This window comes from Lepidochelys kempii, chromosome 3 (assembly GCF_965140285.1).
Source record: "Lepidochelys kempii isolate rLepKem1 chromosome 3, rLepKem1.hap1, whole genome shotgun sequence".
Lineage (NCBI taxonomy): Eukaryota > Metazoa > Chordata > Testudines > Cheloniidae > Lepidochelys > Lepidochelys kempii.
This window is the reverse complement of record NC_136382.1, coordinates 178,513,669-178,537,326: the sequence shown is the minus strand read 5'-3', so window position 1 is coordinate 178,537,326 and position 23,658 is coordinate 178,513,669. Positions and strand designations below refer to the sequence as shown.

General features: G+C 44.0%; 1 protein-coding gene across 6 annotated transcripts in view; it reads right to left on the bottom strand.

Annotated features, from left to right (window-relative positions):
• Positions 1-13,967: 13,967 nt before the first annotated feature.
• TTC7A (tetratricopeptide repeat domain 7A) overlaps positions 13,968-23,658 on the bottom strand; it is a 267,166-nt gene continuing 257,475 nt past the window's right edge. For all 6 annotated transcript variants that reach the window (XM_073339137.2, XM_073339138.2, XM_073339139.2 and 3 more), the window contains one exon: positions 13,968-19,244. In XM_073339137.2, coding sequence (XP_073195238.1) covers positions 19,023-19,244 — 222 coding nt within the window. In that variant the 3' untranslated portion in view covers positions 13,968-19,022. The remainder of the gene's footprint in view (positions 19,245-23,658) is intronic.

Sequence of the window (23,658 nt, the reverse complement as noted above, 5' to 3'; positions counted from 1 at the left end):
GCACTTGCAGCCAAATTTTCCAACCTGGTCATTGAATGCGGGTGTCTCAATTTTTTAGGTACCGAGCTTGAGGTGCTGTGGAACAGACTGTCAGAGGTGCTGAGCTTCCACAACACCCATTGTGGGTGCTCAGCACAGCTGATAATCAGGCCTGAGTGCCTCAAGTGGAATCTAAAACCCAAGGCTCCTAAACCCACTTCTGATTATGCTGGCCTAATCCTCAGCTTTGTTTTATGTTCGCTATGAGCTAATCCAATTTGTTTGTGACAGTAGAATGTACACTTGGGAATGAATTACCACACTGACTTCTCTTCACTGTTCAGCCCTTCACAATCAATGGAGAAAAGGTAAAGTTTTATTCTTTGCCTTAGCTCTGATTAGGGTGACCAAATGTCTCGGTTTCATAGGGACAGTCCCGATATTTGGGACTTTTTCTTCTATAGATACCTATTACCCCCCCACCCCCATCCTGATTTTTCACATTTGCTATCTGGTCACCCTAGCTCTGATCAAACATGCAGGGCGTTATTGTGCCATTAGGCACAGCCCTGCCCCAGAGGCGATGCATAACTGCATCACACCAGGAGAAGCCTAAGAGGCATTGTGCTTCAGAGAGGCACAATTTCTCCTGGAGTGCACCTTTACACAGTGCAGGGAGCAACTTGCTACAGCCTCCTTTCAGGGTAACACATTCCCACCTCCCACGTAGCCAGCCAGTTCTGCTGGCAGGTACATGCTAGGGAGCCATGGCTTAGCTTGTTCCCTGCCCCGCTCCCTGTCCACTTACTTCCTGGGAAGTGTCCGGGGCAGAACCCTTATGCTGCCAGAGCCATGATCAGGCTAGCTGAAACATGGCCATGCAAGGAGGGTGATCTTTATTCCCTGTTACGCCTCCCTCCCAATACCCCGTGTGGCTCTTTTAGTGCTAGTTGCTCTCTGGTGACTCGCACGACACTAACCGAGCGAGCAAATGGATCGTTGCGTGTCCTTATCCAAATGTAGAGATATAAGGATGTATGTGCCGACTCCCTCCTTATTACACAGGTTCCTCACACTCCAAAACTTCCCTAACAAGGACGTGCTACTTCCACAGCAGTGTTACATGTCATGTGTCCAGCGCCCTTTACTTCAGTTAGTGCAGGGGCTCTGAAACTGGAGGTCATGACCCCAAGGTTATTATGTGGGGGTCACGAGCTGGGCAGCGCTGCCGTCAGCAGCAGCGCAGAAGTAAGGATGGCAATGGAGCACCACGTCCGCTGTGAAAAATGATACCGGCAAAGTTTCTTTGCGCACCCAATACTAAACAGGAACTATTTTTTAAAAAGAGTTTTCTGGTTTTATAACAATTCAATAAAATGCATTTTAGTCTTAATTTAAAAGTGGTGAGAAAAGATAAATTCATTTTAAACCATAGGGTTATAAATTTAGCATTTAAAATAATGTTCACTAGAAAAATGTGTGTTTTATTGATCAGGGTGGTGGGGGGGGTTGCACTCAGAGGCTTGCTTTGTGAAAGGGGCTGCCAATACGAGAAGTCTGAGACTCTCTGAGCTACAGCCAGTAAAATGACGGGCAGGTCTACACTTAAAACACTGCCTCGGTGCAGCTGCACCAAAGCAGCTGTGCTGCTGTAGAGCTTTAATGAAGACACTCTATGCAGGTGGGAGCAAGCTCTCCTGTTGGCGGAGTTAATCCACCTCTGCAAGAGGCGGTAGCTGTCGCAGCAGGAGAAGCGCTTCTGCCAACGTAGTGCTGTCTACACTGGCACTTAGGTGGTTATAACTACGTCGCTCAGAGGTGTGGATTTTTCACACCTCTGAGCGACATAATTATGTCAACGTAATTCTGTAGTGCAGAGCTGCCAGGTATTTCTCTGATGGGGCCAAACATAACGTGAAGTTCAACGGCTCTTCCTCCTGTTTCATACAGCTTTTACAAAGTATATAAAGGAAATGATCAACTATGTTTTCTCTGTTTTAAAAGATCTATTGAGCTATCCAATGTACAAATCATGGCTCCAGTCCTGCAAATGTGTAAGCATGTGAGCTATTCTGTTGAGGTCAATGAGACTACTCCTGTGAAGAGGAATTGCTTTTTCAGAATTGGGCCTGGTATGTGGACATATAGGATATTTTTATTGGGAGTTGCATATATAGTGGTAACTTATTGCTCAGCAGATTGAAGGGGCAAAAAAAGACTTCCTGGAAGAAATATATTCATTATAACCTTGGACTGTCAGACACAAACCAGTGGTCTGATACAATCATGGATCCTAACCAGTATGGCTGGGTAGATAGACTGATATCTGAATGATATTCAGGGCCTTGACTAAGGTGGATTTTAAAGTGTGTAAGGGTTCTTCATATGCATACACAGCACGTAGATGATATTAGAAAATGGGTATTGTGTACATAGGACTTATATGCACACACAGGACTCTTCACTCCAACCGCATGCCTGGACAGCTGAGAAACTGTCCTAGTATTATGACTTTGCTGCTTGTTTGTCTCTACCGTGTGCAGACCACTTTGAATATAAAAATACCTTTTCTACTAGCAAACACGCTTTGATTCAACCAGGTCGCTATCATTTATAAGGGACGTGAAGCCATGAAGCACATACACCACGGATAACCTTTCCACTCCCTGACTACTACATATATGCTTCGTGCTGTGATCGCTTGAAAAGTTGTACTTTAGTGCTTTATGTTCACCGTATGTGTGTGCCTGGCAGTTGCACAGAATGTGGCCTTGGTTAAAGTCTGTTGCTAAGCAATAGTTTCAGATAAGGAATACATACAAATCTCTTAGGGCTAGCTTATGCACTTGGGGCTCTCTAGAAGGGCTGTGGAAGAGCCTCACTGGGCCTGGAGTCCCTAGAAGGAATTCTGGGTGGAGGCTCCCGGCCAGGGCGTACCAGCCTGGCAGCTACATCTGCCTTGGTGACAAGTGCAGTGTATTCTCTGTGCCATGATGTCAGGCCATTTGTGCTGGATAGTTTGGAAGGTATGATCCCTCCCAGTTCACATGTGGACAGCACGTGTCCACAGGGGCCTAGGAGGGAGTAGGATTTGTGTTTCCCATGATAGTTTCCTTCCCTCCTCACCCCCACTTTACTTGCATGCATGCACACACCAGCGAAGTGCTGACCCACATTATGAAGGCATCAAGAGCAACTCCATAGTTAGGTTGCCTTGCGTTGTGCAGGGATGGCCGGGATTAAATCTCTTTGTAGAGCAGGTCAGAACTTTCCAAATGAATTTTGTTTTTTAAATCAAAAAATGAAACTTTCTGCACAGAACTCTGACTTTATTGAAATATTTTCTGCAAAATTTTTCAAACTTTTATGGACAAATTTATCAAAATGATTACTGACCTTTTTCATTACATATTTTTCATTGTGGTTTCAATAAAAATTCAGATTAATAAAAAGTTGCAAATGTTTTTTGAGAAAGCGGAACGTGAGTCTTTCTCCCCTTGTGAAATGGAAACAATTTCAAAATTGTCCACAATTTTGGTCTTTGTATTGTCACCCAGTTCTGTGTCTGCCAGTGAAATCAATGTACATCAGCCCCAGACTGATGATACTCACTCTGAGGGCTTACAGAATGAATTAGCAGGGAATTTAGAAATCTCGCTGGCCAGCAATACACTTTTTACTTGTGGGCAGCTATTATAAATCACTATCTATTGAAAATGAAGAAAAGGTGAGGCTGCTAGTCTACAGTGCCTCATTTCTGACAAACGGGCTGTAAACCCTCCAGCATTCGCTCCATGTAGCTCTGGCCCCAGGCTGGCTAGCTATCACACTTAGAATACCCAAGTTATTTGCATGGTCTGTCATAGCTGCTTTTATTTACACCCAAGGAAACCAATAGAGAATTACTTAGCAAAACGGCCAGCTTCAGCACATAGTGAAATACTGAAGTTCTCCTACCTACCCTACTTCTTGAGCATGGCTTCATTAATACAACTCATCAGCCAGCCTCTCACTCTCGCTCCCTCTATGATCTCTACTGTCCCCCCCCCAACCTCCCATGGACCTGTGAGGGTTTATTCTTTGTCTGAATCCCTATAGTTCACCAGTGCATGAAGTTTGCAGCTCTGCTTAGGAGGCACTTTATTTCCAAGGGAACTTTTGTGGTAAGGCTCCTTTGCTCCACAATACCCCTATTTCTGGGACTAATTGGAGGGAGAGAAAGTAGCTGTATGGGCTGTGGGCAAGTGTAGGTTTGTAGTCAAAGGGAATACGTGCAGTGGTCTGTAGGATTGGAATAAGGATGTGTATTATGTGTGGCTCGCAAAACAGGCTGTAGGGCACTTTTAGATGGTAATATTTCCTTGACAAATGAGTTCCTAGTGAAATGCAGTCTTCTCACCTTAGCTGTAAGCTAGTTAATTTTTTGGTGGGTGAGATAGAGCTGGGTTCAAACTGCACAAGCTGGATGTAGATCTGGATTTTGAACAGCTCAAAGTCTAGAATTTTGGTTTCAGCCCATTCCTAATTTATTACTGATGGTTCCTGTTCTGTGACTCTCTGCTGGTTTTGGTCTTACTGAGGCCTCATGGCATAACCCCAAGAGCCAGCAAATGCTGTTTCTCATTCCTAGCTAGCAGTGGCATTTATAAACATGTCCAAGAAATGACTGTGCTCCCTTGGGGATAAGGAAGGACCAGCTGGCTAAAAAGAGAAGAAAAGTTTTATATCCATGTAGTAGCTAACTATTATTTGGAAAGAAACAGAACTTTCTATGTTTGCCTGATGGTTCTTGGAGCTCTGGCTTAATAGTAAAATGACCTTCACATGCATGTCTTTGACTCCTTCCTGGAGAAAAATGCAATTTTCTCTCCAACTCTCATTTCAGAACTCCAGCTTAGAAATTCTGCTGCAGGTGCCCTGGCTAGTGATGCTGCAAATTAAGCTACTATCTTTAATTTCATAATACATTAACCCCTTAAAGTTTGCTCCTGGATCCTGAAGTACATAAGTTTAAAATTGATGGATCAATAGTTGGCAGGAAGTACATTGTATGTGTAATAGGCTATATAAATGCTTCTTGGCTGTAAGTCCTGGGACAGTAAAGAGGTCATCTATCCTGTCTAATCGAATCTCTCTTGATATGTATCCCTACATATACCTATCAGTATGTGTAGCTTCATTCCTAGCAGGAAATAGAGCAGGGGTCTTTTCTCGCTTCTTAAGTCTAGGGGCTTTGAGGTTCTGGCCAGGTGCTTCAAGAGAGGGAGGGAGCAAGAGGGGGGTGCTTCCCCCTCACTCTGGGTGCAGGGTGGGAAGAGGGAGTGGAGCCACACTGAGCTGCCAGGCTCTTTCTGCTCCCTCTTCTCCCATCCTCCCATGTGAGAATGGTGCTGGCTCCCAAAGAAAACACAGGGGGAGGGGAGGAGAGCTCTGCCTGCTTCCCGCAGCAGTTCTGATTAGCTGCTCTTCCCCAGGAGGCTGGTAAGTAGAGAAAGTAGTCAATGGGAAGGGGTTTTCCCCCTGGCAGGGTTGAAATTCACAAGGGGGCTGGAGTCACATCATCACCAGACTGGCTGCAGCACTGGACAAAATCCCATGACTCTCAAAGAAATCGCGAGAGCTGGCAACAGTGCCGCAGCAGCACTGCACAGGCGAGTCAAGCACACATACCATGCCCTGTCTGAGGCACCCCAGGGCCCTCACCAACTTCTCCCCTTAACTCGTCCTTCTGGGGAGCTGAGCAGCCTCTCTGCACTCCAGATAGAATCATGGAATATCAGGGTTGGAAGGGACCTCAGGAGATCTAGTCCAACCCCCTGCTCAAAGCAGGACCAATCCCCAATTTTTGGCCCAGATCCCTAAACAGCCCCCTCAAGGATTGAACTCACAACCCTGGGTTTAGCAGGCCAATGCTCAAACCACTGAGCTATCCCTCCCCCCAGTGTAGCTTGGTCTACATCGTTTGTGCCAATTAGGTCAGCCACTCCCCTTCATCTCTTCCTAATAAAAGGAAGTTCCATTTTCCAACCTTGACCTGTTGCTCACTTAGTGTCCACTTATAACCCTTTTAGCCTTCTGTGCAAGTGGTTTCAATTTCTGGCCATAAGTCATGAGGTCATTTTCTAGCTCTGCTTGCCAGTATGCCTGAAGTCATCCCTTGATCCTGTCATCTGGTTTGATCATGCTTGTATTTTTTCAGTAAGCCAGAAGTATATTTTTTTCATTCATTTTGGCAATCTGAAATCAAATCCGTTCTGCAGTTTATGAATATTATGACAGGATTTGTTGTATTTAACTACTCTATTTTTGGAATCTAAAAATATAGAATGCAAAGCTGATAAACAGCAATACTGTAAAGGGGTGTTATACATATATATTTAACACTTTCCTAGCCTTTTCATATGCTTACTGACTACAGCTAACTTGTTGAAGGGACTTGTCCAAGGTCCAGAGGACTTCCTAGCTGGTAGTCAGGAGTTCCAGATTCCTAGTCCTGAGTTGCAAGGCCTTATTCCTCAGCTCTCGCTGTATCAGAGTATTTAGAACATGCAGTGCACTTACCATTAGCAGCGTAATTGTCAATCACCCTAATTAAACAGAAAATGCCAATTGATTTAGGAGTGGAATTTTTCAAATGTTGGGTCCAATACTACACCCATTGAAGTCAATAGGAATTTTGCCATTGACTTCAGTGGGAGCAGATTTGTGCCAATTAGCTGCACATTTCACAGCTTGTATTCTTTATGGCGAATGGAATATCTGTGAAGGGGATTTCCAGCTATTTTGTGGTTTACCTTCCTTGCTGGATATTGCTTTTGTAATCATTGTAGCATCTTGAAAATCTAAATACAGAAGCGACTTGACTGGACTCAGCACGCTTGGCTAAAATGCTCTTCTGTGTCCTGCCAGGAAAAATTCCTGGTAATGAAATGAGGAATGGTAAAGGTAATTTCCACTAAATACACCTCTAATTAATTTTCCTATCCCTCCATCAGACATTGTGCTGTAAATAGCCTAAGATAGCAGCTGCCACCTCCCATGTTAACTGAGAAGAATCTGCGACACCATTGTCTCTGGTTTCTTATCACTTAGAGGGAGGCTAGAGAAGTATCTGTTGTACCGACTAGTCCATCAAATATGAATGAAGCAGATAGAGTGACTGCTTACATAAAGATATCTGTTGATTACATTGAAAACACACAGGGGAGGGTTTCAGCCTTGTGGATGGAAACACTGGAAAGAAATTGCTTAGAAATTAGTTTTCAGTGGTGTGCAGTTTGCAGCTGTCAGGTGATGAATTCTGTCCTTCAGAGTGAAAATTCTGATTGTTTTGATCTTATCCAACCACATCCATGGTATTGAGGATAGGGTGCATGCCTCCTTTTACATTTCCAGTTTCACCCTAACACTCAAGCCTCTAACATGGTGTGTTAGCATTTAACAACAGGCACATTGAAAAGCCTGGTCCATCCGGAGAATGATAGTAATTCTTATTGTTTACTGTTTAATGGCTTCCTCCCCCCCTGGACTTTGTGCCAGTGCGTATTGTAATGAACAAGTTCTAGAAGAATATTATAGCCTCACTTAATCTATTAGGACACTTTGCAAAGACATTTATTTTGCAATGCCAAGAATTATACAAACAGGCAAACTAAAAATACATGTCTAATAATTGCACAAAGAGAGTCTGCTGCAGCAAACTAATTAGCAGAATGAATTACACTGTAGAAAAATCACTTAACCTTTGTAAGTTTCCTGCTACAATATTTATTAATGCTGTTGCTTTGATTTGAAGCAATTGCTGTGTGTTATCTAAAAAATACACTCCAGATCTGAGAACTGATATATGCCATCAAGCATCACTTTGAACATATTAATTCTATAGGTAGCAAAAAAGGAACTCCTCATGATCATGTCACACACACAAATGCAAAGGGGTAAATACGTGTCTTGTTTGACAAGGCTTGAAAAATTAGAACCAAATGCTGGGCAAAATGCCCATTGATGAGGAAGAGCTTGCTGGCTTTGTGGGGGCTGAATATGGAACATGTGCACAAAGACTGACTCAATAAGCTTTGGCAGAGTTTCTCTGGTGGGTTCAATGGTACTGGAATAGGACTGGTAAAAATTTTTCTGTCAAAATGTTTTTTGATGAAAATTGAGTTTTCAGCAAAATATTTTTTTTAAAAGGGTGTCTACGTTCAGTAGAAAATTTCAATTTTTCATCAAAAACCTAAATGCACAAATCTGGCCAAAAACTGAAATATTTTGTCTGAAAACTAAAATATTTTAATTCTGAAATGCTGCCACAGTGACTAATGTGAGTTGTAGTTCATTGGTCTCATGCTCTCTTTCTCCTCTGTGGATTGCACTCATCAGCAGGACTACATCTCCCATGATCTACGCTGGCCATATGACTTCCATGAGGCATTTACTCACTTCATTGAGAGGAGACCCTGGTGCATCATGGGAGATGTAGTCCAACCAGGGAGTCTGTCATATAGTAAAGACTAGGAACTTGAGGCATTCAAACTACAACTCCCATGAGGCACTGCAAGAGTATTTCAGAATTGAAATACTTTTCCAGCCAAAATAGTTTGTCCAAAAATGTGAACTATTTCAGATTTTGATTTTTCCACAGAAAACTCAACTCAACACTCTCATTTTCCAGCCAGCTCTGGGATGGAACATTGCTGGCTTTGAACCACCCTCAGAAATATTTCCCAGGTTGCTACTGCAGTCTTAGGCTTGCACAGGTGGCCATAGTCTCTATGCTTAACCTCTATATTGTTTTTGGCCTGTAGATACTTATAGTCATGCTTACCTTCTTTTCTCATTTTTAATATTGCTGAAGAGAGAGCTGCTGTAGGGATGTGTAGCAGGATTACAAACTGTGAACATCTGTCTCTGCTAGTGTTAGACTATTCTGGGCATAGAAGAGAGGAAAAATGATAGTTTAAAATATTTGAGTGGTATAGACTCTGTGATCTATATCACACAAAGGAGACAATTTTGTTGGTCTTGACATTTTGTTGTTTTCATAATAGCTGTCTAGACATTTTTTAAGGTGCTTAAATAATAGTCATTTCAGGCATTGTACCTTCAATAGATGGCAAACATAATAGCCACATGAAAACTGATTTTGTACAGCAGCTCCAATAATTGATCCTCCATAAGAAAAGGAAACCCGACACCTGTAAGGGAGAAGAAAGATGATCCAGTTGCTAGGGCGCTAGCCAGAGACCTGCGTTCAAGTCCTTACTCTGCCACGGACAAACTTTGTGAGCTTGGGCTGGTTGCTTACTTTTTCTGTGCCTCTGTTCTCCCATCTGTAAAAGGGTTCTCCGTACCTCTCACAAGGATTGCAAGGGCAAATACATTACTTTAAAACACATTACATAAAATACAGTAATATATGTGTGATAAATACTTTATGTTCTGTAGTTGCAAAAAAATCTAATATTCTGTGGTGTATTAACAGGAGACATATGTGAGACATTGGAGGTAATTGTTCTGTTCTACTCTGCCCTGGTGAGGCCTCAGCTGGAGTACTTGTCCAGTTTTGGGTGCCACACTTTCACAAAGAAGTAGACAAACTGAAGAAAGTCCAGTGGAGAGCAATAACAATGATAAAAGGTTTAGAAAACTGGGCATGTTTTGTCTTGAAAAAAGAAGACTGAGGAGGGAACCTCATAACAGTCTTCAAATATGTTTAGGGCTGCCCACTGAAGGCAGGAGAAGATGTAATCAGTTTACAATGGTGCAAGGGAGATTTAGGTTGGGTAGTAGGAAAAACTTTCTAACCATAAGCGTAGCTAAGCTCTGGAACAGGCTTCCCAGGATGGTTATGGAATCCCCAGCATTGGAGGTTTTTAAGAACAGGTTAGACAAACACCCATCAGGGACAATCTAGGTATACTTGGTCCTGCTTCAGTGGGGTGTGATGGTCCATGACTCTTCCAGACCTACGTTTCTATGATTCTATTCTTAAAATGATTGTGACGATGCTCAGTTACTAGGGAAACAGGCCCTATTTAAGCGACATAGATAGGGAGTGTAATTCCAAAAATTAGATCAGAAAAATCAAAAATAGTGCATTCAACAGCACAAAAGTTAGCAAGTATAGTAAATTCCAGTTATCCAGATTCCCTTTATCTGAAAATCCTATTATCCAAATCCACGGTGTGTTCCTGTGCAGCCCTGTGTTAGTTAATCACACGCTAATAAATTCTCAATTAGCCTCTTAGTGTCTGTTAGTGCTAATCAACAGCTTTGTACTTGTATAGCAGTTCAGAGCAGTTATCCGCAGTTACTGAGACCTAATCCTGTTTCAGCAGTGCGGCATGACAAGCTCTTTATTAAAGTGCAAAGTATTAAGCAAACATCAGCATTCCTCCCTTCATTCCCCATATTTCTATATCAGTGAAACTGCAGCTCAAAAAAGCACGTCTGTTTATTCAAATGCCTGGCTATCCAAAAGTTATGTCTCCCAACTTCCCAAGCTATAGGGACAAACAGACGTGTACTCTAGATATAGCTTTTTTTGTGAGTGTAAATACATATATAAACGTACTGAAACACTGGAAAATGGAAGCACTATTCAATTGTCCTGTGGTAACCATTCAAAAGCCAGTGATTTAGCAGTCTTTGAAAAAGTTAAGCAACCATGGTAACCTGACCTTTGCCTTGTTCTCTTGGACCTGGGGGGAAAAAAAATAATGCAGTGAGATAGGAATGAAGAGTCATGGGATGGGATGATGATCTGAAACACCCGGAACTCAGTTTCTGGGCCACTGAAGTTTATGCACTTTTCAGGCATGTCAGGCTATGTCTACACTGGCGAGTCTGTATCGATGCAGCTGTGCTGCGATCTCTCGCGTAGCTGATCAATGGCAACGGGAAAGAACTCTCCTGTCAACATAATTAAACCACCCCCAACGAGTGGCAGTAGCTTTGCTGGTGGGAGAAGCTCTCCCGCCATCATAGCACTGTGCACAGTACCACTTATACCAGCAAAACGTATATCACTCAAAATGGTACCCGGATAGCAGTTTGCCATGGAGCTGGTTTTCATTCACTGTTACACTCATATAGATGATTACTTGGGTGTATCTCTCTTAGGCTAAGAGGGACCAGACTTTGCTATTCTAAGAGGGACCAGACTTTGCTATTCTAAGAAACTGCCGATGAAGGAAAGGACTTTCTCCTATGCTTGCTGTGATTGGGGTGGTGCTCCTTCAGCACAGGCTTTGAGACCCAGACTTGCAACTCCCACCACCGTTCTTTATACCAGAGGTCGGCAACCTTTCAGAAGTGGTGTGCCGAGTCTTCATTTATTCCCTCTAATTTAAGGTTTCGCATGCCGGTAATACATTTTAACGTTTTTAGAAGGTCTCTCTCGATATTGTTGTATGTAAAGTAAACAAGGTTTTTAAAATGTTTAAGAAGCTTCATTTAAAATTAAATTTAAAATGGAGATCTTATCAGTTTAGTGCAGTGGTTCTAACCTGGGGTGCACGCATCCCCTGGGGGCGCGAGATGCCCTTTCTGGGGGGGTGAGACCTTTTTTAGAAGGTAAATCACTGAAAACACAAATTTAGCACGGGCACATAAGTACAACTACTTTGTTTCGTTAAACCTATGTATTTATTAACTTTATACATTTTTTTAACAATTACTGTAATATACAAAGTTTTTAAGTTTTCAAGCTAATTGTAGTGTAGTTTTTGATAAGAGGCGAGAGAACATATTTTGAGAACTCCAGACTGTCAGCCGGCTGAGCGGGGACAGGTGTAGTGTATTAAATTGCTCCCTATAGAAATATGCTACTTACTTACGGCTGCCAGTCCTGATGCTCTGAGCGGCATGGTAAGGGGATGGGGAACAGGGGTGGTTGGATCGGTGTGGGAGTCCCAGGGGGCCTGTAGGGGTCGGGGGTGTGGATAGGGGTTGGGGCAGTCAGGGGACAGGGAGATGGGGGGGTTTGGGGGGGAAGGATAGGGGTGGGGGGGTCAGGAGATGAGCAGGGGGGTTGGATGGGTGGAGGGTTCTGAGGGGGGCAGTCGGGGGCAAGGGATCCCGGGAGGGGATGGCCGGAGGACAAGGAGCAAGGGGAAGGTTGGATGGGTCAGGGGGTTCTGAGGGGGGCAGTCAGGGGGCGGGAAGTGGGCCAGCTGTTTCCCTATCCCTGTATAGTGTATTACTGTGTACTACTTATGGCTGCCAGTCCTGGTGCTCTGTAAGTAGCACATTCTTAGGGGGAGAAATTTAATACGCTGCACCCAGCGGACAGACCCCCAGACCGGCAGCGGGCTGAGCGGTTCAGCCTGCCACCAGTCTGGAGTTCCGTCCGCCGGCTCCCACCAGCCAGGGTCCCAGCTGCCGGCCCGGCTCAGCCCGCTGCCGGCCGGAGGTTCCGTTCACCCAGGCAGGCAGCGGGCTGAGCGGGGGCAGCGGCCGGGACCCCAGCTGGCAGCAGCGTGCCAGTAAAAATTGGCCCGGGTGCCGCCGGTTGCCGACCCCTGCTTTATACATAAGGTGATTACAGGACAAAATCATGGGTTTATGATGTTTGCTGAATCCAATAGGTCTTGCTCATCTGCCATCAGCAGTGTCATTGAAGGGGGGCCATAACAAAATTTGTAAATGTTTTCAATCAAACAAAACTGGATTTTACTCACCTATATTATGGATGGTAGATTGTAGGGCGTTTCTCAATGAAATAATCCATTGTTCAATCCTCTCTAGTGACTTTTGCTGTACTGTACAATGGTTAGCAAAACATCCTAAGCACATGCTTAACTTTAAGCACTGGATCAGGGGCTTAGAAATTTGCTGGGACCAAGAGCTCAGTGGGCTTCACAGAGGCTCAACAGTCATTTTTGTTGCTTTGTAAATGGACAGGGCAGATCTGTCTGGAGGATTTAATTTTACTAATGAATAAAGAAGGCCTAAAATGTTTGTTTAAAAAACAAGGGCTTTTGTGTGCTTTTTTTTCTAAATCGGAAATTCAGCTATTGCCTATCCTGGAAGGTGCCATGAAGAAATAGAGAAATAGCAGGAATAGGATATCACAAGTCTAACAAAATGAAAACTGATTGATGTGCGAATTTGAATTAAGGGCTGAGAAAGCTCCCAATACACTTACATCATCCAAAAAGTCTTCCACCAAAAATGGGAAGACTTGACATTCCTGATATATGTACGTGGCAAAAGCAAACGGGTGGGTGGGAGGGAGACTGGACTAACCATCGCCCTTCTCCTTTATAGATCACAACCAGAAAAGGGGCCACTTCCTTTGCAAACCCCTTTTAAGGTCAGACTTTACATTTACCTGCTGTGCTGCCATATGTAGCTCCCACAGCTCAGCAACCATAGAGCTTCATTCTGGTTGAGCTCGACCCTACACACGAGAGGAGCCTCTGCTTGATGCCTCTCAAAGCTGAACTGAAGGGCCAGCTTTTTACAAAATAATGTGTTAATCTTACGGGCTGATTTCAATATGTAAATGTCAGTCCTCTGGAAGCTGAACGAAGATCGATTTAACTGGATAGAACTCGAGGTGTGACTGTGCAGACCCACAAGCTGATTAACAACATTATCGACCAAAATGAGTCAAACCCACAACAGTGATTCCTAAGGAAGAGTTTACATGTTTACGCTTCCCCTCTTTTTGTATTGAGAGCAGCACAAGAAAAGCATGATGCCCATTTAAGTAGCAATAAAGCCAAACAGCCAAGGACACGTTATTCCTCCCCCCTGCTCAGTTCCTTTAGGGAAGCGTTTGTCCCTGTTCTACTCGTAGACATACGACAGCAGTTCATGGGGAAAGCTATGTACATGCTAAAATGCCTTTTGAAACTGGTAACTCATTCGGCACATGAGGTGCCAGTTAATATAAGACTATTGGGTTTATAGTTCTTGAAATATTTGTGGCTTGAATATGTTAAAAACATTTAAAGCAGCAGGAAATGACTGTGTACAAGGAGTTCTTTTTCCACAGGGTCTATTTATTCATCTGGTGAACGCATCTTGTAATTTAACATTCTTTTTCACATTAAATGAAAAAATATTCCAAGAACCCGACATTAACAGAATTTTCAGGTTTACAGTGAAGCACTCAAAAGTTAGGAAGTGACAAAGTTAAGGGTGAATGTACAACCTTAACATTGCCTCCTTTTGTGTGCAAATTACAAGCCGGTCTTGAATTGCATCATCACATACCAATTTGCAAATAACACAATATACCAGAGGGTCTTTCTAATAACTTTAGATACAATGTAGCACATGCCTCTTCACTAGGGGAGCTTTTTGGTGGAGAAAGCAGCAGGTACGTGAGAAAGAAAATCTCGATTTCTAGGCAGCTCCCACCATTTAAAAAAAAAAAAAAAAAAAAAAAAAAGACCAGGACTGTCCGAAAATAGGGCTTTATAAAGGAAACCATCTGAACCACAGCAGTCACTGCTGTTCCCATTCTACTACCCAGTTAGAGGATTTTCAAGTAAATACCCCATAGAACTGTTCTCTATTTGGATTTATTAGTTATTATCAAGAAAAGACAAATAGTGCTTCTGAAATATTGCAATAACCAGTGTTCTGAGTTGCTGTTACCAACAGAAACAGAATGGAATTCTTGTACCATGCAGGGTACGGATGCCCTGCTGATGGAGCTCTCTGTAGTCTCCGACAGTTGACATCAGCTGAGGATCTGCTGCCTGGTGTCCTCACTTGTACATAGTGCCTCAGTGGAGCTATGAAAATTTACATCAGCTCTGGATGAGGCTCCTGGTCTCTTTCTGCGTAGAAGAGCTCAGAGAAGGAATTCTGGTGTAATGAAATAAAGCTGCCCCCCGCCCCCTTTTTTATTTTTTACAAGAATCTAACTGCCAGCTAAGGGAAATATAAATACTTTTATTTTACTGCTCAGCACACACATAGAAAAAAGGATCTAAACATTTTCCTTCCTGTTGGACACACCCAGGTTACTCAAGGTAAAATAAAGTTAGTGGTAGGATTGGAGCTTGGATATAGATTAATTCCTACGGAATCCATACTTCTAAAAACCCCAGTCTACCGTAGAGGAGATTTTTAAAAAGACAGGGGTGGGTGAAAAACCTGCTCCCCACTGAAGTCAATAACAGAACTCCCATTGACTTCAGTGGAGTCAAGATTTCATACTAACTCACATTAGCAATACATATTGCAACTGTTCAGATAAGCTAGGGGCTAAAATTTCAAGTTCTTTGGGCCAAAATTACTCATCCTCTGCACCCTGATATTCCCACTGACTTTCATATAGGTACAAGTGTTGCTCAACTTGCTCAAGTGAGTAGTCTCATTGGCTTCAACAGGACTACTCAAATGAGTAAAATGAGCAACAAGGTTAGGCTTGCAAGCAGGTAGGAGTTCATTGATCTTTCCCTATATAGAAAATACAAATTAAGTCTGTACTTAAAAATATAAAGACCAGAGGTGGCATGTTAGCCAGGGAAGATTTTTAGCAGCACTACAAACAGAAGATTAAGTAGATGGTTGCCCGCAGCCCTATAATAATAATTACCCTCTCTACACAAAGGGCAGAAAGTTCTCAGGTCCTAAAGTGCCCAGCAGATCCTGAGGGGTAATCCACACTTATGACGCCCACTGAAATCAGTGGGAGTTATGGGTGCTTAGTATGGTTCCTAAAGTGCTTAGCAAGTCTCAGGTTTGGGCCTAAATTCATTACATACACAGGTTTAGTTCATGAACTAGGCAATATTCATGAACTAGAACTACTACTGCAGGGGGATTTTATGCATGTAATTCCCATTGACATTAATGGGAATATCTCATGTTCACTTAGGGCTTGGCTACACTTACATTTTATAGTGCTCTAACTTGCTGGCTCGGGGGGAGGGGGCCGTGGTGGTGAAAAAATCACCCCCCTGAGCGTAGGAAGTCAGAGCGCTTCAAAGCGCTAGTGGAAACCGGCTCTGAGCCGAGCTCCCAGCGCTTGGCGCTAATCCCCTCGTGGAGGTGGCTTACCAGGAGCGCTGGGAGAGCTCTCTCTCCCAGCGTCGCGCAGGACCACCCTCGCACTTCAAAGTGCTGCCGCGGGAGTGCTTTGAAGTGTCTTGTGTAGCCAGGCCCTTACTATACAGCAAGTGGGACAACTGTTGCTGGCAGCTGACTTGCATTAACATATACAGCATACTTCCTAGTAGTAGACTGGGCTTACTGGACTCGCTGACAGGGACACGGCCTTTCATACAGTTTCACCTACCTCAAGCAGCCTGAACTCTGTGAGAACGCTAATATTCCCAAACATGAATCTCTAGCTCACTGAAGGCAATCCATTTTTTTTCATAACTATGATACAAGCAAGTGGTGCAGGTGGGAATGGGTAAAAATATGGAAATCTGATCTCATTTTATATTAGGGAAGGCCCCCCCCATCCTCTCACCAGTTCATTAACAGGATGAGAGTCATATGCCACTTCTTAGAGCAGTCGCGGTGGAATTACAGGAGTCAGAGAGTCATTAGTAGCTGCTTTAAATGATTTCCCTTTGTATCTGAATTGCTGCCGCTGTGCTTCATCGACTGAAGTACAGCAAGAAAACGTGGATGATGGAACACACCGATTCCTTTTTCCGGCCCATACAAAGGGCTTGCTCCCACTGACGTGAGTGGGAATTGGGCCAAATCCTCAGCTGGTGTAAATCAGCATAGCTCTATGGAAGTCAATGAATGATAACCTGTGTTTATTTACTGCAGCTGAGGATCTGGACCTGGGTATATGAGGGCAGAATTGCGTTCAAAGTACCTAGATAACACCTTACTGATGGAACAACCACCTTTACCCCCAGCCAACCTGTTGAGCAGGTTGGCTTTATTTATAGCCTCCTGTAGGAAGACAGGTTCAACTCCATCCGCTCCTGCAACTCATTGCATTCTATTGTTTTAAAGCCTTTACACTCCACTTCCTCTACTGATGGTGTCACGGCAAACATGCAAAGTTGCTGGGAAATGTAGCATATCCCTGGAAGCCAGTCTCCGGCCTGACAAGTCTCATTTAAGTCACTCATATCTCTTTACGATCACACAATGACTCCTCAAGCTGAAGACCTTTTCCATGGACATACCTGTTTCACTGCGTGTGTTTAGGTGAATGGACAATAATCTGGATTGTCACATCAACATGATAAAAATCAGTTTAAGAGCTCAGTAAAATGCTGATAAAGAAAAATCATTGAAATCTAACTCCTCCTTGGCACTGAAGCCTTGAAGTGTACCCTAGAAGGAAAAAGAGCACGGGGGGCAAAGGGGGGAGAGAACCCCAGTCCTGTTCCACATCAGCAGCTTGTCCTGTATTTACTGTAAAAGGGAGATACCAGAATTAACAATTCAAGTAGTCTTTAAATTTCTGAATCATTGCAAACAAATTCAGACAGCAAGTCAACTGAAGAACCTTGAGGGTCTTTACAAATAAACCCTCTATATTTATATAGCATGAAGATATTATTTCTGGAGTAAACTAGTCAAATAAATGGTGGAGCTATAGTATAAAGAATACTTCAGTGCAAAACCATTTAAAAATACTTGGAAATAATGGACCAGATTATCAGCTATGAACAGCCAAAGCGCACATGATACACGACAGGGTGTGTGTTTGTGTTTCATTGTGTCATGTTAGAGCAGACTCAGGGCTGCACTAACTTGCTGCAATGGCCATACAGGGCTGAAAACACAGCCAAAGATCAGTTTAGCATAGGGGTATGTCAGCCACACCCACTTTCCCTACTATACCAGCGGAAGGGAGGATGGCTCTATACCACCAGAAGATCACTCTGATACTCTCTGGCCAAGCAAGACAGCGTCAGGGCCAGATTACAGTGGTGATGAGGCACAAAGTGGTCCTAATATACTGAAGGATCTGGCCCAGTATTACTGATGACAATTTCTTTTGAAGCCATGGCTGATCAAAAACTACAGTGAAAATAAAGGTAATGTGCATATATACACATACGGCTTCCAACAATTAAACATGTTTATCATCTATGCAGTCACTATGTTTTATAGATGAGTAGGAAAAAGCTCTGTCAAGAACAATAGTAAAAGTAAAGCACAGGCTACAAATATAATACATTGCCTGAAATCAACAATACACTTCCTATAAAAGCTGCTGGAGTATGTAATTACTAAGAATGATGCTCAGACAGTTTACACTAGCTGGCCTGACGAAGTGCCTTGCAATAAATATTTAATTTGAAAGAAAATAATATTTTTAATACTAGTCAAAATTTGAACCGATCAGGTCTTTGGCTTTTCCACTTCTGTGGTTCACGCCACCACAGCAGCCCATTGAAAAGTGTCTTTTAAATTAGATCAGTCCAGTCAAAAGCTACTGTAAGTATTGACTGTGTGTGCAGTATGGCACTGCAGGGTGAAGACAAGAATTAACAGGTCTTTTAAAAGATTTTTGTAAAAAGTGTATTTAAGAGAGACATCTATTATTTCGCCATCATTCCTCACCTACTAATGTGTCTGTGTGCACATATATATCTGGCCAAATTTGGCTCTGATGTAAGTTGGGCAACTTCACTTACTTTAACAGAGTTGCACATGCTTATCCTAGGTTTGAATTTACCTCCTGGTTGTTTTTAAATGAAGTCTTTGTCAAGAAAAGTTGAAAGGTGCACAAAATTTCTTTTCAACACCAGTGCTTCTTACAGCTCCACTCTAGCAGCATCTACACTACAGTCAGTTTAGGCATCTAGGGCCCGAGCCATCTCCTGCTGAAATCAACAGGAGCCTTTCCACTGACTTCAACAGGAGTCAGAGCAGACATCTAGGAAGCCAGAAGAAATTGTCCTCTCTATGCCCTGTCACTGGTTCTAAGGTTGGGTTTTTCCTCAGTTAAACACATAGATCAGAGTCCCATTCTGGAATTATTTCACCAATCATCAAGTTACAGTTGTATTTTTCTGTCTAACCCAGAGTTTCTTCTGTGTATATTTCTTGGCATCCACCCAGCGGAGGGCTGTGCTGAGCTGAAAGGAAGAGCTTTATAGTTCTCTCGGTATGACAGTGAAGGGGACAACAGGGCTACTGGATTCGAGGTCCAGAGCTGTTAGGAAGCATTCCACAGCAGCTTCGTTTTTTCCTTGAGCTTGCAATACTTCTCCTAGGCTGTTCCAGGCTTGGTGATTGGTGCTCTGTATCTGGACTGCATCTCTCAGAACCTTCTGAGCCAGGCTTCTCCGCCCGAGCCTGCTCAGTATGGGGCCCTGCAAATAAACAGCAAGCTTGTATTAGTGCATAGCCGTACTAACATAGCGTGCTCCACAATGGGACAATACATGGTGTGCCCAAGGCGCTCACACTCTAAACAGACAGGAGCATAAATCAGCTGTGATATTCCTCAGCCTGTGAGAGGAGAGAGGATCTTCAGCACAAAATGATTCTTGAAGAAGAGGAGTTGCTCATTACTAAGTTATACACTGATTTGATTGTGGACGGATTTAACAAAGGTTGTAAAGCCTTTGATCCTGCAGGAAAATATCTGGGAGACCAATTACCCAGAGAGCACAGGCCTAAATTAACACTTGTATGTTTAGTAATGCAGACATGCAGCTGCCTCCCAAGCACACCTTCATGACCTGGGGAGGTTTTGCAGCACCTTGCCTTAGTTTCCCTTCTTCAGGGCTCCTCAGAAATTCCACACACATGCTTCTTTCTCTCTGTTCAAACACCCCTCCTTAGTATGGTTACCAACTTTCTAGTCACATAAAACTGAACACCCTAGCCCCGCCCCTTCCCTGAGGCCCCACCCCTACCCCCTGCCCCCGCTCACTGCATTTCCCCTCCCTTGGTGGTTTGCTCTCCCCCACCCTCAGTCACTTTCACTGGGCTGGGGCAGGGGGTTGGAGTGCGGGAGGGGGTAAGGGCTCTAACTGGGGGGTGCGGGCTCCGGGGTGGGGCCAGAAATGAGGGGTTCAGAGTCTGGGATGGGGCTCCAGGATGGGGCAGGGAGTTGGGGCATGGAGGGTTGCGAGCTCTGGCTGGGGGTGCAGGCTCTGGGGTGGGTCTGGGGATGAAGGGTTGGGGTGCAGGAGGGGGCTCCAGGCTGGGGGTGGGGCCGAGGGATTTGGAGTGTGGGAGGGGGCTGTAGGTTGAGGCAGGGGGTTGGGGTACAGGAGGGGGTGAGCACTCTGGGGTGGGGCTGGGGATGAGGGGATCAGGGTGTGGGAGGGGGCTCTGAGCTGGGGGTGCAGGTTCTGGGGTAGGGCCAGGGATGAGAGGTTTGGGGTTCAGGAGGGGACTCCAGGTTTGGGGGGGCTCAGGGCTGTGGGTTGGGGCTCAGGGTTGGGGTGTGGGTTTACCTCAGGTGGCTCCCAGTCAGTGTGGGGGGGGGAGGGGGAGGCAAGCTGCCTGCTTGTCCTGGCACCGCGCTGTGTGCACCCCAGAAGCAGCCAGCAGGTCTGGGTCCTAGGCGGGGGGGCCAGGAGGCTCCATGCAGACCCCCCAGGCACCGCTCCTCCCCCCTGCAGCTCCCATTGGCTGGGAACCAGCCAAGGGGAGTGCGCAGCCGGTGCTCAGGGTGGGGGCAGAGCACGGAGCCCCGTGGTCCCCCCACCTAGGAGCAAGCCAGGGCAGGTAGGGACTAGCCTGCCTTAGCGCCACAGCACCACCGACCAGACTTTTAATGGCCCAGTTGCCGGTGCTGACCGGAGCTGCCAGGGTCCCTTTTTGACTGGGTGTTCCAGTCGAAAATCAGACACTGATCACCCTACTCCTTAAGGTCTGGGTTTCTTAACATCAAAGTTCAGAGCAAAACTGAAAGTCCCAAATAAAGTTGACACAGTTCAATTGTATTCCCTGCTTTTAGTAGGCCACTCCCAGTCTTGTGTAGCTGGAGGATTCTTTCCTTCTCCCCTGGAGTCTGAACTTGGCAGCTCTTCCCAGACGTTTGGCCTGCCTGGCACTCCCAACCCTTCCTAAGTGGAGATATGCTTAGGCCCAAACTCTTCTCCTGCTCAAGGGTCTCTTGCAGGACATCCCATTCACTGCAGCTCTTCTGAAGTCTCTGCCAGAGCTTCCAGCCTCTTGTTTCCTATTCCCTCTGGCTCTTTCTAGAGACCAGTTGCCTTTTATTAGGTCACATGGTGAGGCTTGTTAACGAGGGCCAGGTGGGCTGGATCAATACCCTCTTAAAGGGCCCAATCCGAGCTGTGACAATCAAAAATTTGGAAGAGCCTCACTCTCAAGATCAGGTTTGCAGAGCATTTGAGTTCACATTTCTATGTTCTCTATCATTTGTTAAAAATGTGCTGTCTTTGTCATTAATTCAATCAGTTTGTAAGGGTATTCATATCTGAACAGGTAAGAGGCGTCAACCCAAGTGATAGAATTCAGTGTTACAATGGAGTGAATAATCACAGGAAATGTGTTGCGGTATTTCACCCACTGCGAACACCATGTGCCTCACTTTGGAAATCATCTTGCAAGAAAGTATTTCATTTCAAATACACTTATAAAGATATATAGAAAGAGTGAGGTGTCAGTATGTTCGATGATTATTTGACTTCTGTTGTTTCCTATGCTTGTTTTGTGTAGCTGCAGTCATAAATTTAACTAGAAGCTTTAGTAACCTTTGATTGGCTTAGCTGTCTCTAGCTAAGATAAAAAGATGTGCAATATTTTGAAATCCTTGTGGTCACAGCCTAAAACATTTCTTTGATGAACGACGGGGGATTCTTCTGCAAGTAGCAAATATTTTTCTTTGTCTTCTTGTGTTTACTTTATACAGGTAGCCAGCAGATGCACAATCCGTCACCATGACTAAGTCCTGTATAGCAGCGGTAACCCGTTACCAATAACTACAGAAAAATATTACCATGCAAGAGAAAGCAGCAAAGATGCCACATGCTTTTAAGCAAACAAAGGAATCCTCAACAAAGGTTTCCTTGGTCAAAAGAAGAGCACACATTATTTTGATCTGAAAATCCATTCATAACCATTTCATATAAAACCTGAACTTTTAAAGCCCAAAAGCACTTACTCTCTCTAACGCTTTCTCCCTCTGTGTTTACAAAACAGCGCCTGAAAGTAATTAAAAGTCAATGGGCCATATTCTGCTCTACATCTGTGCTTATATCTTTTCCCTTCATGGCCGTTGTATATGTCTACTCAAGGCAGTTTTTGGTCCATTGTGGGTAGCTGATTGGAAACAGAATCAAGCGTCTATGACCAGACTCTATGTAACTTGTGCATCTAAATCTCCCATCAGACCAATTTCACAGATGTGGAAATTGAGATACAGAGCAGGCAAGTGACCTGTCCAAGGTCACACAGCAAGCCTATTGCAGAGCTAGGAATAGAATATAGACATCCCAGATCAAAATCCCATGCCTTAACCAGAAAACCATCCTTTTTCCTAGGGAGCACATGTACTGCTCAGGAATCCCATGACTATTAAAATTGATCTCAAGATCCTTGTAGTCAAGGATTCAAAGAACCACCTTCAAATTGGCACTAACGGACATCCATGTTGGTAGTCTCAGCAGAAATGCTAAAGAAGTAATGGGCCTTACAGACTGAGCTATCTTCTAGAGATGGTTACTTCAGAGCTAGCATGAGGCACACTGATGGGAAACCCTGTGCTGCTGACCACCTGTTTTGGGCCTGTTGTGTGAACTGGGAAGTCAATCTTTAGGACCATCAGTCTCCATGAACATTAAAACAAACCCCATCTAACAAAAATAACAACAAACTGTGCAGCACCGTTTCCTCATGTCAGTCTCAAGTGAATGATGCCTTTTGTAGTTAAGGATCATCTGTTGGATTGACTCCAGGTATCCAAAGCTCTTTGTCATATCCTTGCACACCATTTTCTGTTCTGCCTGCACGACAACTGGTATACTTGAGTCTGAGGCATTCCTTCTAGTTTACTTCTCCCTGCAAATGTTTTGGGACATTACATCCGAAGGAGGCTGTCTACCAATGCTGGGCATTGCAGTATACTCTACTAGCACAGGGTGAATCCCAGAACACGTGTAGGCTTTAGTCAGAAATGTAATGTTACAAATAAAGATTTGGCTGATTGTAAGTAAAATAATCATTTAAAAAGTTACCCATTTAGTTCATCAGAACAATCTACAGGTTTACAGAGGGCTGATCCAATGCGCTTTGAAGTCAGTGGAAAGACTCCCATTGACTTCAACAGGTCTTGTTGGATCAGTGAGAAACTGTGAAATGGTTTTGGGGAATGTTGCTACCATCAACATTTCTGAGCCTCGATTGGAGGCTGACTTGCTGAAATATGACAGCATGGAGAACTCATTATAAGTGATTGTTAATGCTACTTGTTATAGTCTTCTGCAATCCTAACTTTAAAAAAATAAAAGTACTTTAATGTTTACTATTTAAAGAACAAATTGAATACTAGTTCTGTGTAGTGAGGCTGAATGGAAGAGCTACTTTGAGTCTCCATGCAAGCCTCAAACAGTTTTTGTGAACTACAGACCACAGAATCCCAGAATCCTGTGAAGTAACACACACCACTGAACACTTGGTTTCTCTGAGGTATTTGTTCTTGGGAGCTGCTCCTCACTAGTGAATTCCATATTTCCCCCTGGAGTCTGGCTAGCTGTAAACAATGCGTGCATGTTGTTGCTATGTAGAGTCCATCTGGAATCTGCC